General features: G+C 47.4%; 1 protein-coding gene across 11 annotated transcripts in view; it reads right to left on the bottom strand.

Annotated features, from left to right (window-relative positions):
• Positions 1-14,435, bottom strand: part of MEGF6 (multiple EGF like domains 6) — a 231,862-nt gene that overhangs the window by 22,688 nt on the left and 194,739 nt on the right. For all 11 annotated transcript variants that reach the window (XM_044996193.1, XM_044996194.1, XM_044996195.1 and 8 more), the window contains 7 exons: positions 14,153-14,281; positions 11,360-11,488; positions 10,216-10,350; positions 9,715-9,849; positions 4,129-4,254; positions 1,515-1,646; positions 360-488 (listed from right to left, as the gene is read on the bottom strand). In XM_044996193.1, coding sequence (XP_044852128.1) covers positions 360-488; positions 1,515-1,646; positions 4,129-4,254; positions 9,715-9,849; positions 10,216-10,350; positions 11,360-11,488; positions 14,153-14,281 — 915 coding nt within the window. The remainder of the gene's footprint in view (positions 1-359; positions 489-1,514; positions 1,647-4,128; positions 4,255-9,714; positions 9,850-10,215; positions 10,351-11,359; positions 11,489-14,152; positions 14,282-14,435) is intronic.

The following is a 14,435-nucleotide window of genomic DNA, read 5'->3' as shown; positions in this document are numbered from 1 at the left end:
ACAACGAGGAGTCCGGTGGCACCTTAAAGACTAACAGGTTTATCTGGCCATCAGCTTTCGTGGGTAAAAAAGCCCACTTCTTCAGAAGCAACTCCTCGCTGTTTTTGTGGATACAGACTAACACGGCTACCCCTCTGATACTAGGTGATAAGGTAACACAGGGTACCGCTGCATTTTGTACAGGGTCCTTCGTGCAGACTGAATCCCCACAAAGAACACGGAAGGGGTGGGGGAAGGCAGGTAGGCAGAGGCTGTGAGAGACAGTTGCACAGACAGAACGGGGAGACAGATGAAAGTGAACATCCACCGAGGAAAGGTGCCCTCTACAGCACGTCCACGACACACAAAGGGTACCATACCTCTCCGGCAGTTCTCCCCAGTCCAGCCAGGAGCACAGCTACATCTCCCTGTCACCGGGTGACAGTGCCCGTCATTCCCACAGCTACATCTCATCTGGCAGCCCGGCCCAAACCAGCCAGCTGGACACACTGCAAGGGAAGAGAGAGATTAAGAGCAAACTGCTGCTATAGCAACGGTGCAGTAGTTCCATTTTTGACAGGCAGTGTGTGGTGTTACACCCCCTGATTTCCAGCGTGGCTCTAGAGCAGGGCCATCAACACTGGCCCCGGCCACATGCTTTAAAAACCCTGCTTGCCTGAGCTCAGATGCTCCCGCCTGGGCTGGCCAGCTCCAGGAACCTGCACTGAGGGGCTGCATTTCTTCTGGGATTACCGCTTCCTTCCGTACGTCGGACAAGGAGGAGGATTAAGCCACTCACCTGTGAGCAGCTCGACTTTAGCTCCATACCACTGCCGGATCACAGAGGGATTGTCTGAGCAGAGCACTGGGGCCCAGGAACTGACTTGCTGTGTGACTCTGGGCCAGCTGCACCACCTCGTGGTGCCTTGGTTTCCCAGGCCGAGGCTACGTTTAAAATTTAGGTCAACACAGTGACGTCGGTTAGGCACAGGTGCTGGAACTAAGGGTGCGGTTGGGGAGGGCACTGCTGCACCCCCTGGCTTGAAATGGTTTCCATCATATACGGGGTTTGCACTTTGATTCAATGGCTCTCAGCTCCCTCCCTGTAAAAATGGTCCCAGCGCCCCTGCAGTTAGAGGTGTGAGAAATGCACAGCCCTGGCCCATGTAGCTATGCCGACCTCACCCACCGCTGTCGATGGAAGCTACCATCACCTGGGGAGGCGGTGTTCCTACACCAACAGAAAAAACCCCTCTGGCGCTGTAGGCTGCACCTCCTCTATGGGGGTAGACATAGTCCCTATGAAAGGGAGCTGTGGTAGCTCATAGGAGTTGTGAGGATACCAGCTAATGCACGGCACTCCAGGATGTACAATGCTAAGCGTCGTTTCTTGTTTAGCCCAGTGGCGACAGATAACCACAGGCTCAGATCACTAAGTAGGATAATCCAGGCCTCGCCGGTAGGAATCCTAGTTATCACCACCCACGTGCATTCACCCAGACAGAACGAATCCAGCCTTAAATGGCCCCACTTACCATCCTGGCAGCGACTGCCAACATATCCAGGTGGACACAGGCAGGCACCCGTGGCAGGGTCACAGCTGGCATCGTTCTCACACTCCAGGCAGATCTCCTGGCAGCCCACTCCCCAGCGGCCAGCGGGGCAAGCTGAAGCACAGACAGAGACGGATGCCAGAGGAATTTCCACTCATTGTTCCAAAGGGCAGTTAGTGCTGGGGAAAGGTGCCAGCTCCACAGCCCTGGAGGATGACACGCTCCCCTCTGTGGTAAGGGCAGGGAGCGGGCAAGCTTCTGCACAGCCAGTGGACACAACCCCGCCTGGGAGAGGCCACCCCTCGGTGGGCCCCATTCTGCTGAGAATACTACTAAGGTGGCAGTTAGTACCAATGGCAATGCAGACACTGATCCATTAGGAAGTGGCTGAAGACCACCAGGCTATCCACTCTACACCTTCCTCCCCCTTGTGTTACCGCTGCTCCCACATCAGGGCCTGGGGACAGGAAAAGCAAATGCCTCGAACAAAAGATGCCGCCAAAAGCACTAACCATGTTTCAAATCTGTTCCCTCCCCCACTTCCCTCTCCCACCAGCCCACAGTCCCAGACAGAACCCCACCCTCATGCAAATGCTTTCAGAGAGTATTCACCCTGTTTACATTCTCCAGAGAGTTTTATTGTTATTTACTTTGAATTAAGCTTTTTTCCTTACTTTCTGGGTCCCCGGGCCCTACTCCAGGGAAGAGAGGGACGCTAATGACAGTAGAAAGGCAGCACTGAAGTCACATAGTTAAACTTAACAAGCCTTTTCTCTCCCCACCAGGCAATCTTTCCAGGAGTTTGAACAACGTGAATGTAACGCTGAACAGGCTGGGAAATCTGTTTCTTCAATTCAAGAGCGTTCTTTCAAATATTACAGCCCTGAGGTGCCTGCAAGCCCTGGGCACCTCGCCACAAAGCCATTTAAAAGGAACTAAAGAGACAGGTTTATTTTATCGTTTCTTTATGACTTAAGTGAGGCTTGTGCTCTCGTGATCTGAATTTCCTCTCAGTCAGTGTATGGAGCTGGGCGACAGACTACACGCATCCCAGCTGCTGGGGCCAGTTATCTTTATGACAACGACAGCGTCTCTACGAACGCCATCATTCTGCACCACTCCTGTCTGTCTGGAATGCTGTTCCCTTACCAGCCAGAACGTTCTCTGTCGCACTGTTTCATACCAGGAGTGAAATGAGGTACCGTTGTCTCTACAAACTCAGCAATGCTGCCTCCTCCACAGAAAATGCTATTAATTCCTGAGCCGGTTTTCTGAATCCACTTTGCTTGTTACATGCATTAGCAGGTTCGGTTTGTTTTCTTTACCCATTTTGCTTGTTTTTCTTCTGATCTTCTAGATGAAGAATGACATTGTGTGTGCACAAGCCCTAACCCACCAGCTCTTCACCAAAGCCACACTGCTGGGAGTCTCGCAGAGGGCTGCTTCAGGAAGAACAATTCATCCAGTGCCAGGGGATTTATAGTGACGCAAAATTCCAGCCAGAGTTACTAAGGTCGAATAGGCTGAACTGTTTTCTCTAGCACCTTGGAGTCGCTAGGTATCCCAAAGCATCTGCTGAGTAAGGAGCTGAACATTCACAATGCACTGACTGTGCACGCAGGCAACTGGTGCAGCTGAAGCACAGCATCAAATACGTGATGGACATACAGCAAAGCAGACCAGACGCTTACGGACACTAAAAAAGGGCCTGATCCTGCATGCCTTCTGCATGACGCTGCTTTCCATCTGTTCTCACAGAGTTCAATGGGAACCGATGGTGCTCAGCGCTCCCCACAATGGCATCCTAAAATTGTAAGAGCGAACCACTTGCTTCTGCTGTGCAGAGACAGGTCTGCTTTCTTGCCTGCTTTCTGCAAGCACATAATTCTCCCACCTGTGCTAGCCCAAGCACTTCCCAATGTGTTTCTTGCTGCTTGATCTTACAATTAGTGAGTTCTGACCTGCTCAAGCAGGTGGTATGCATTCAGGCAAGATGGTTTCACACTGCTAGACAGAGATCTTGCTTAGCATTCCTAAGATTTGCATTTAGTTCCAAAAAGGAGCCAGGAAGCTGAGAAGTGCTGAAGCCATCAAGTCTCCTTGTTAAAGTGATACCAAGCCCCTCCAATGGCTGGGGGGAACTATTAAGTGCCGTACATGTGTGTCTTATAGTGCTCAGTCAAGCTATTAGAACAAAGATATTTCAATATGACTAATATCTTCCAGCTGTTGTAGCTAGCTTTTTTATTTAGGGATCTGTGGTCTTCCAGTCATTAAAAAGACATGGTGAGGATTATATATCTATAAAGAAAAATTCCTTAGACCACAACAATTGGAAATTCCAATTCACTTTTCATTCCTCATTCCATTTATCACTTGCTTACACTTTATTCAGCTTGGACAATGGACCCCGACTAGCTGATTTTATTGTCAGAGTCTTGTACACAAAAATAATGCTGCCATATATATATTTTTTACTTCCACACGATCTATTTGCAGGAGGTTTGTAAAATCTCTTTAATTTAACAAAAGGGAAAAAAATAGTCAGTTAAAGTCCTACCAACACCACCCTCAGCCACATCTCTTGCCGTCTCACCTCGGCCACAGTCAAGTCCTGTTCTACCCGGCAAACAGATGCACTTCCCAGTGAGCCGGTCGCAGGGGGAGCTGCCACAGGAACAGGATTGTAAACAGTTAACTCCAAATGTCCCTTCTGGGCACTCTATGGTTAAAATAATGGAGGACAAATCACACTTCACTATGACACGTTTTCCAAAAGACGTTCAGCCAATCACAGCTCAGATCCCTCCCGTGACCACGAAGGAGATACCTCTTCCCTGACTCTGTGGGTCACATTATGGCTGCTTCCCGGTGCATGTGTCAAAAGGGGAGAGGGAAAATGGCCCCCTCCAGTGGAAAGGAACATAACTGCACCGTATATTGCTGAGGAGCTGGGGAGGGTGGCGTGAACACAGGACCATGCTGCAGAGGGAGTATGGCTTAGTGGGGTGTGCCTGTGGCTGCTATTGACCCTAGCCATCATGCCCTCCTCCCCGCTCCAGACCTCACCCTACCCACCATGTCCCTAGGGAGAGGGACAAGGAGGCAGCTCAGAAATTTCACAGCACCACACTGTGTTTCTATTTGAAATTCTATTCTGCCCTTTCACTGTATAGCTCACATGTTCAGTAACTAGCATTTGAGGCCAAACCACCCTCCCCTGCTGCCTATGGTTTGTTACCTGCAAAGTGTCCTTATCATAGGCACACCCAGAGCACGAATATGCTCCATTGTGAAACTGAATTCATCCACAGGCAGGAGCTGCCGGATTTTAGCACCTTTTTGAGTATATTTCCACCAAGACTGGGCATTGTCTGTAAACCATTCCTTCCAGGCATGGAACAACTAAGGACCTCATGTCAGTGGTTCCCTTGTACTGAAACGCAAGTGACCCATTTTCTGGGATCTTGTTTCTGTAATCTGACTACTCAAATGTCTGTCAAATTTATCTATGGCTAAATCTTAATGTTCAGTGAAGCTAAAAGAGAGTTCCCCCCAAAAAACAAAACAAAAAAACACCGTAAACTAAGGGAAGGTGGGAAGGATGTTCACATGGCTAATTTTTCCTGTGTTCCCTTAACAATTTAGGAGGAGATTTCTGTTTGGGTCAGGGATTTCATGCCTCAACTGTACCATGTGTGGAGAAGTCACAACCATTCATTTGTCATGTCAGTCTCTTGCCATCAAAATGATTGCGACGGCCTGCAGCAACATAATGTTGAATTGAGGATACAATAAGAAGGCAAATATCGTGCAAGAAGCCCCCATGCTTATACTGAGTCACACATAAAATGGACACATATTGGCACACAGACACCACTGACATCAGTTAACCCCATGCAAGTGCCATGAGGAATAGCCCTAAGAACCTTGATAACTGCATGCCTCGCCGACTTGAGTTACAGGAGTGGCTTTCAACACCTCAGCACATCTGACCTCCCATCCACTAGAGGGCAGATGTGCACACACTTGCACACCAGAACACTATTTTCAAATGAGTCAAACCTCTACTCTCCCAAAACATTACGTAACCTGATGTCCAAAAAAACACATCAAAGGCTGAGGCCAAAGTTCTCAGACATTACGAAGTCCAATTTTTATGAATCAGCACTGTCGACAATGGATAATTTAATGCAAAGCGAGAGAGAGAGAGAATTATCATGCACAAGAAGAATGCACATTTTCATTTCCTTAGCTCACTGTGTGAGGATGATTTGTAAAAGCCAGATTTTGTTTTTTTGCAGAACGATCTGGTTTAGTAATTAAGTCCCACATAGACCGAGTGCCTCAAAGTTAAAGATCCTTAAATCCTATTTGAATCTCTGAGGAGAGCTCCATGCTTGGAATGTTTTGGTTCATATGCCCCAGCATTTCATAAGATTCAGGCAGTGAAACACACAGATATTCGCAAAAGATGGAGGGGGAAAAAACCCCACACCAGTTCAGAGATTTAAAGCAACACTACAGAGTTTTCTGATGTTTCTCTTCTTTGCTAATTGGTGGCAGATGCTTGTCTTCGCACTTTAATAGTTTCCAGATCCAGACAAGAGTCAAGAGCCTATTATTTCTACAAAAATATTTGTGTTATTTCCTGTGACTCTTCCCTGAGGACCTTAGCTCCGTTCTTATTCTTTAAAAAAGCATCTCCTGATTGAAATTTCCAACCTCTGAATTAGCTCAGTGGCTCCAGAGGCAGCACAGTTCTCTGCCATATGGAAGATCTGAGACTACCAGTGACCTTAGGAAGGACCCCTGCTTCCCAGGTGATTGGAAGCTAGGAACTCTGTAGTGAAGCATAAACTTTGCAAAGGTTTCCTGCATCTCCTCTGGCAGATTCCTGAAACTCTCGTAGATTTGGCAAGGAGGGCAGCATATCGGAGAAAGAGGGAAAGAACTGCAGGAGAATAATGCCTGGTTGGCATGGGAAGAATCACTAAGAAAAATCAGTTACATTGCCATTTGGTCAGTCCCAGGGGCATAATATTGGCCACGATGGGAGACACAAGCAGACAATCCTCACAGGGCTCAGCAGTTCAGCACAGATGTGAAACTCAAAGATCAGACTTTTACCACAAAAGGGTGCCAGCTGCAAAGTTTGGATGCATCCTTCCCAAAGCTTTGAGGTATGCTCATCTCCAGGGTTTATCCCAAGTTTCTGGTCTAGAAATCTGGCAAGAATGGGCTTAAGATTTCGAACACCTCCTGCCTACAGTCAGAGCTAAATTAACCCCACACAAACAACTTTTCTCACTGTATTTTGGCACAGCCAATTATACACCTGGATAGTACCAGGAAGCACATGACAATGAAAAAAAATTTGGAGGAAAAAAAAGGAGAGAAGAACTCTTAGGAATCTCAAAAAAAAAACCCAAAAAATCAGGCAAAAGAGTGTGTGGGTTCGGGGTATTTCCTATTTCCCCTGTCTCTTTTTTGCAGAATTGTATTATTCAAACACAAAATTAAGCCACAGATCTTGTTGCTAAGAGCGTTTTCATGTCAGCAGAGTGCATGGGTTGCAGGCACAGAGCCAAAGCTGATCGAGATAGATTATTTGCCCCAGGGATGTAGAATAGATATAAAAGCAAACCCTTTGACTTGCTCTACTGGAATATTTTGGTGAAAATCTATAGCTTTCGCCTTCACTGATAAGATGAATGGGCTACATTTTCTGTGCTGTTATTCAGCATAAGCACATGCTACTGAATTACACTAACACTTGTATCTGCTGAATGGGTTGTGGATGAAGTGCCTGGGTATGAGATCCAAGCCAAACCTAAAACCCATCGGTGGTTACAGTCAGAATTTGGACACTGAGCAGCAGCAAGTGTTTTTATGCTGTGGGTTTTTTCCTTTCTCTGTCTGAAGATGACAGCACTTGGATAGTTCCTACCGGATCCAAGCAGTTGGCACTAAGGTTAGAGGAGACAAAATGGGGCCCAGATGGGGTCACTCCTCCCCTCAGCATCCCCATGGACCAAGAACTGAGGAATGAACATGTCACATGTTGCTATCACACAGGTCACTCTGTTGGTGTGTTACAGCCCTTCCCCCACCCTGTGTCTGTCTTGTCTGCTCTGACTGAAGCTCGGCCACTCTGGGTTTGAACAGCAAATTGTGGCCCCTCCCTTGGCTGGCCCATAGGCACCAACAGAAACACGTAATAATAATAATTAAATGTGCCACAGAACAAAACAGCCACACAAAAGGGGGTGATGCTTTTTGATCCATGGGCCAAATTGGAGGCTGGACCAAAGTGCTATTTTCCAAGTTCTGTTGCAGTCATGTTTCCTGGTTAATCATCCCCTCAAACCTCACCCCAACCGTTCTTTTCCTGCCTCCTCACTTAACCTATGCGAGTTTCACTGCAAGAAAATCGAACATGCACATCTGCCATGAACTAACAAAGCCAGGGAGCTCTTACAGTCTGAGCACTGCACCGCAGCTACCTGGGAGATTCAGCCACGTATCCCAGTTGCCAGGCTGGCTCTCTTCTCTGAAGAGCAGAAAGCCGATAACAGGATCATATGGGGGCAGCAGGTTAAATTTTAAGATCACAGAAATATAAGATTTTCTCTCCCTCTTGCAGATCAAAAAAAAGCTTTAATGTGGAATAAAACGCAGAAAGGAGACTGACTCCATTCTGCCAGGGATGGAATGCCTGAAAATGAACAGACGTCACAGGAATAAGAAAAAAGCGCCGCTAAATATCATCTTCATCTACAAAAGCCGAGGCGCCCAAATGGCAGGATAAAGTGAGGCCTTTTCCTCCTGCTCTGATTAAGAATCATTATTAAAAAATGTCTCCGTCCACACTTGAAAAAGCTGCAGTGCTTGGATACAGCCCCTGGCTGTTCTTATCATCTAAAGTCATTTCAGTTTCAGCTCATTTGAGCTGCTGTAGTGGGGTGGGAAGGCTGGAGGGTTGTAAAAGTAGTTCTTGCTGTCCCTTCTTCTGCCTTCGCTACTGTAGGGAGAGGAAGCTTAAACTGACCACTACAGATGTTCAGACTCAGCATAGGCAGCAGCTGGCACAGGGCACTGCAGGCACCTGGAAAGATATTTGGCCTAACAAAGACAAGTGTGCAAGAAGGTGGTACGCATGCACTGGAAGTTGGGACACAGAAGAATTTTGTCCCAATTCATTTCTGAAATTCACAAGTCCTTCAGTGAACTTGAGAGAAGATAAATCAGGATTCACCCTTGGAGAACTAACAGACAAACTGTAGCCACGGTACCGCACCCAGTCATTGAACAGCCATATAGAGGGCAACATTTTCAAAGGGACTAGCAATTGCGGATGCCCAACTTGAAATATCTGAAAGAAGCCAAATCAGTGTCCCACATTGGGAATCCAAACCCAGAGGTACCCAAAGACACCAGTAGTGGCTTTTGAGAATTTAGGCCAGAAGCCACGCAGGAACGGCTTTAGTAATGCTTCTTTTCAAAGAAGTGCCTGCCTAGAAATAAACCATTCACACCAACCCTTGTACGGAGTCTGTGTCCTTTATTTGTCTAATAAGCATTTTACAATGGAATATGCCACCCTCAATGTAAAGTGCTGTAAATGCCTCTGTAAATGTATCAATGTATTAAAACTGGTGTTTTAAATAATTTGGCTCTATTTGGAAGCCAGTTATATTGTACTTCCAATGAGACTTAGGCTTCCAAGTCATGTAGGCACTTTCGAAAAAAATCTACCCTGTATCTACAGAGTGCTTAGAAATTGTTACGTGCGTCATTAACGCCTCTGTAACCTTTGAGACAAGTAACCTCTAGAACAATAGAATAGAGATGTACATATATTGACCCCTAGCACTGCAGTCATGCTATAGCAAGAGGAATCAGCCTTGCAAAGCATAAAATATCTGGACTCCGCTTGCCCAGTTATTCTCTCTCTCCGTTTTTAGAGCATGTTGGTTGCTGCAGTACCTGGGAAATTTCCTCCTTAGCCCCCTGTGGTTTTGATACACTATAACAAGCTGAATGGTGGTGTTCAGCCACCATCAGAGGAACCTGCCAGTGAAGCTCACTGAGCTTTTGAAAAGCGGAATATGGTACATGCACAATCTGTGCCGGTGCAACACTTGCCCTTCTGCAGCCCAATTCCACGTGCGGTTTTTACCTTGGTCGCAGTTCTCCCCATGGTAACCCTCAGGACACTCTTTCTGACACTCTCCGCTCATGTGGTCACAGGAAACTCCCAGGGGGCAACTACATTTGTTCTTGCAGCCACCACCGTAATAGCCAGAGTCACACTCTGTTAATGACAGTCATTGAAAAGAAAGAGCATTCGGCATTAGCAGACAGACCTGGGGAGAACACGCAGCCCAAACTGAGTATCAGGGATTCAAGGTATCTGCAGTGGAACTTTAACAGACCCTTCACTGATCTAACATATCACACCTAGCTGGCCTGCGGACACAAGTTCAGGGAGTTTCCACTGGCATCCAACATGTGTGGAACCAGACACCCTAACTTAGCTGACCAAGGTTGAAAATTGGGCTTGCTCCTGTTCTAATTAACAGGATGTCCTTGGGAGGGTCTTAGCAGTTCTTTGTTTTCCCAATAAAATTAATGGGGGGGGGGTGTGGAAGGAAAGCAGAGGGAAAAACTAACCACTCACTTGTCTGACACCTTTTGCCATGATAACCAGGTTTGCATGTGCAGGAGCCGTCCGTCTTGTCACACTCCTGGGTATTCTGCTGCACACACAGGCATTCTTCGGAGCACCCGGACCCATAGGTCCATGTCGGGCAGGCTAGATGTGGTGGGAAAGCATCGTTACGTGCTTTGGGAAGCCAAACAGCAGGGGACAACCAATAGCATCGTTATCACCCTCCAGTGACCCTGCCCAAAGGGAACTCTTAGAAAGATCGGTCTGGTGGCAATGTAACAGTGTTAGAAGGGGTTCATCCGGGCTCTGAAAAGGTTAATGTGGGCCTGAGGGGCTAACGAACTCACCTGGCTGCACCTGGAGGGTGGGAACCAGGCCTAACTGAACATGAAGCCTAGCTGGGTGATGACTATAAAGAAAGGAAGACCAGATTAGAAGGGGGCTGCAGGTAGAGAAGGAGAGAATGTTTCAGTCCGTTGTTGGCTGTAGAGAGTGGAGAGACTGGAAGGGTCAAGGAGGAGGTCCAGGGGGATAGCTGGCCTGGGGGATTCTCCCTGGAGTACAGAAGTCCGGTAGGATACCGAGAGAGACAAGGAGCAGCCATCAGGGTGGAGCAAGCTGCAGCGGTGAGCCCTGATAAAAGAGCAGGATCTGGACGTGCGAGGAGAGAGCCCTGGGAGGCACTCAGCAGAGGAACAGAGAGGGATGAAAGGTCAAGCCCAAGGAGGGCAGAAGTTGGGTTTGTTTGTTGTACTTTTAGTTAGGGATTTTGTTGAGGGATTCCAGAGGAGAGCCCTGCTAGTCCCAGCCCCGAGAAAAGGTGAAGCTAGAGAGGTGGTGGGGAGATGGCCTGAAAAAGAGAGAGGAAGAAGTCCAGGCAGGCAGCTGCAAGGAGTCTGCATGAGGCCCCTGATAAGAGGATAAGGATAACCGAAAGCCCTGAGAGAGGGACATGAGGACCATGGGACCCAGAGAGGGGGTAAGGACATGGAATGGGTGGGGACTAAAATGTAACCTGGCTGGAAGGCCACGTCACGAGAAGGAGCATGACCATCAGCAGTGGGACTGGAAGAGGAAAGCTACCTACGCCACGCCCAGCCACTAGGGGGCACACCAGCAGTCAGCCAACCCTTCTACGGCTGGCCAGACTCACCTAAATGGCAGTATCGTCCGTAAAGTCCAGGGTCACACAAGCAGGCCCCGTAAATTCGATGGCACCGACCTCTGTTGGCACAGTTGCATTTCTTCCTGCACTGTTTCCCAAAGAATCCTTTAGGGCAGCCTAGAAAGAGGAAAATGTACTCTGGTAAGAACACCCAGCACAGGAGTGTCACGTCAGTCAGTGGGGGCTTACAACACCCCATTGCAAAAGCACTGCCTGTATATGCTAAGAAATTATCACAGTCCTACAGGGCACCTGGATGTGAAAGAAGGAATGGATCATTGTGTCACCAAGAATAATGTCTGCCTCCCTGCAAGGTCAGATATCAAATCATATTCTTCTGGGCATTATGCAATGGCTGCGGGGATCAGAAAGGATTTGCATCTCTCACCTCATGTACAGGGCTGTTTATTAGGTTAGGTGCATTATGGAGTGTTGGGGCGCTCTCTCAAGGAATCAGCAAATACCACAGACGGGATACTGGACTTGATGGAGAGTGATCTAATCTAGTGTGACACATCCTGTGTTACAGAATGATGATAAACCCGTACTACGGACAGACCTCTACAGACAACTAGAAAACATCAAATTACCATTGCAAGGGCTCCCAAAGTGCTCTGCAACCAGAAATGCACAGAAGCCCTGAAATGCAGCCGCATCCAGGGCACCAGATAGGAAGCACCAGGTTAGGAACAAAGGCCAGTGGGAAACAAATGCCCTGTGATTTCTGATGACCCCCTAGATCAGACAGGACCTCACCCAGCAAATCACATGGTACTTCCTCCCTCTATGCATCCAAGATACTCCCCAGGGCACCCATCACCACTGTTTAAACATTGGAAGGACGAAGGGCTGAGTCAATATTGCTGGCAGCCAAACATGCAGTTCCAGGAAGTCTAGCTTTTTCAGCTCTGACACTTAGACCACTAAGCCACCCCCTGGGAAAAATTACAATCATATTTGAACCATTAAAGGAATAAAACAGTTGCCAGGTTTTTTGTAATGCTGAAGAATTTAATATTAGAAGCATGTGCCAAATACACTGCATCAGCAGAACGTGCCAACCAGCAGAGGTACAGGTAGCATAAGCCTCCTCCCATCTGATAACAACATCAGACAGTTTAGGAAGAAGGAAGGCTATCCGGCCCAATTCACCAGCTCTTTATTGTTCATCTTAACCCCACCTTCCTGCTTTTTCACTGTACCCCTCAACTGCCTCCTTCCTAAGGAAAAAAGTCTGGGTGTTTCTCGAACTCATATATACTCTGCTTCAATTGTCTTCTCCAGCAATGGATTCCCTCTGATCGTAACCACTTTCATGAAGTCATTTTGATGGAATTTCTTACTGACTCCCTGTTTTCATGTTTTTAGATTGTATCTCCTTGATTTTAACCCTTCGGGGTGAGAAATAAATCAAATATTTACACCAGCTTAACTGATCCCTTTTGTGCAGGAAGATGGTTAGTGACTATTCTCAAATATCTTCAGTGTCTACTTCCACTTCAGTGACACCTTTCCACAGCACTTCTCTTTCTTATGACATGGTACCACTGAACTTTCCCCAAGACAATCATCTGCCTAGGAGTCAGTGCCCATTACTGTTCCCTGTGTCTCAAGAAGGACATCACTGATCTGCTAAACTCAGGCTGCCAGGAGCTTGGTGCAGGAATTAGGGAATGACCTAGAACACAGATTCATGTCAAGTGGATTCTTCAATCATTCTTTTCAGATGGAAAAAAAAGTCTTTTTAAATGCAAGACTATGTGACCCAGCAAGTGAGATGGAATCTAGGGATGTGTCAGAGTCTCACACAAAGTGATGTTCCAAGCAAAGGGTTAAAAGATGCCAGGTGCCCTTAAAATACAGGTGTCAGGCAACAGATTAAGGAATATAAACTGAACAATAGAGCACATCCCATGTAAAGTGCTTCTAAGTTTTAACAGAAGCACAAATGGACTGTGAACACCCGGCATCATACCTGGCTATGATCTCCATTTATCACTAGGGCAAACACTCCACTATAAGGTATCAATTCAAATAGCATATGAACTACCCTGTTAGCTCTGTGAACAGAGCTTGTAAGTAGTTAAGAAATATTGTTTTCCTCTTGCTCTGTCCCCAATTTCATTAAAACACATTCTACAGTAAAAAGAGGAGAGCAAGACAATTAGGAAGGTACAACCCCCAGCACCTTGTGCAAGAATTCAGGGCCCAGAATAGCAGGGAGACTACACCTATCCTATGCACATATCCCTCTGTCCTTCCTCCACATGTACTGCACTGATATAATTCTTTCCTTTTTCCAATACTTTATAAACACTAACTAATCATCACAACCCATTGGTGAGGGCAATCAGAGTATCACTGTGCCCATTTTACACACGGGGAAGCTGAGGTGGAGAGGTTAAATGACTTGCCTAAGGTCACTGAAAGAGTCAGGGTCAGAGCTGAGATTGAGGCTCGGGAGTTCCTGGTCCCCAGTCCTGTGCTGACACTTTCTGCTCTCCCCAGCCCAGCTCCCATCCTACTCAATCTGTGCATGGAACATTACTCACAATGATGTGCGTGGCACAGGGAATGCGGCCAGACTGTGCCCTCAGTTACAGACCCAGGAGCACAGGGTGGCCCAGCGTTTCTATCAGCCTGCTGTCTAACTCCTTAGAATGAAACAAGACTTTCTGCACAGAAGCGGCTTCCCCCACCATCATGTCACTGGGCTAGGGGGAGCGAAAAAGGGGAGTCTCATTACTGCATGAAGCAGGAGATTGGGAAGCTTGACCATACCATCCTCACACAGTTCTCCACTGACCCCAGGCGGGCACCGGCACTTCCCAGTCACTGGATCACACGTGCCTCCATTCTTACAGTGGCAGGTGAAGCTGCAGTTCCTCCCAAAGGTGCCTTCGGGACAGGCTGTGAGGGGACAGAGGTCAGAAAGGTCATTGTACTGCCATAGCTATTTGGTCATTTCTATTGCCCTAGATCAGTGGTTCTCAAACTTTTTTTTTCTGCGGGCCACTTGAAAATTGCTGAGGGTCTCCGCGGACCACTTAATGATTTTTCCAAA

This window comes from Mauremys mutica, chromosome 21 (assembly GCF_020497125.1).
Source record: "Mauremys mutica isolate MM-2020 ecotype Southern chromosome 21, ASM2049712v1, whole genome shotgun sequence".
Lineage (NCBI taxonomy): Eukaryota > Metazoa > Chordata > Testudines > Geoemydidae > Mauremys > Mauremys mutica.
This window is presented reverse-complemented; position numbering and strand designations above follow the sequence as displayed.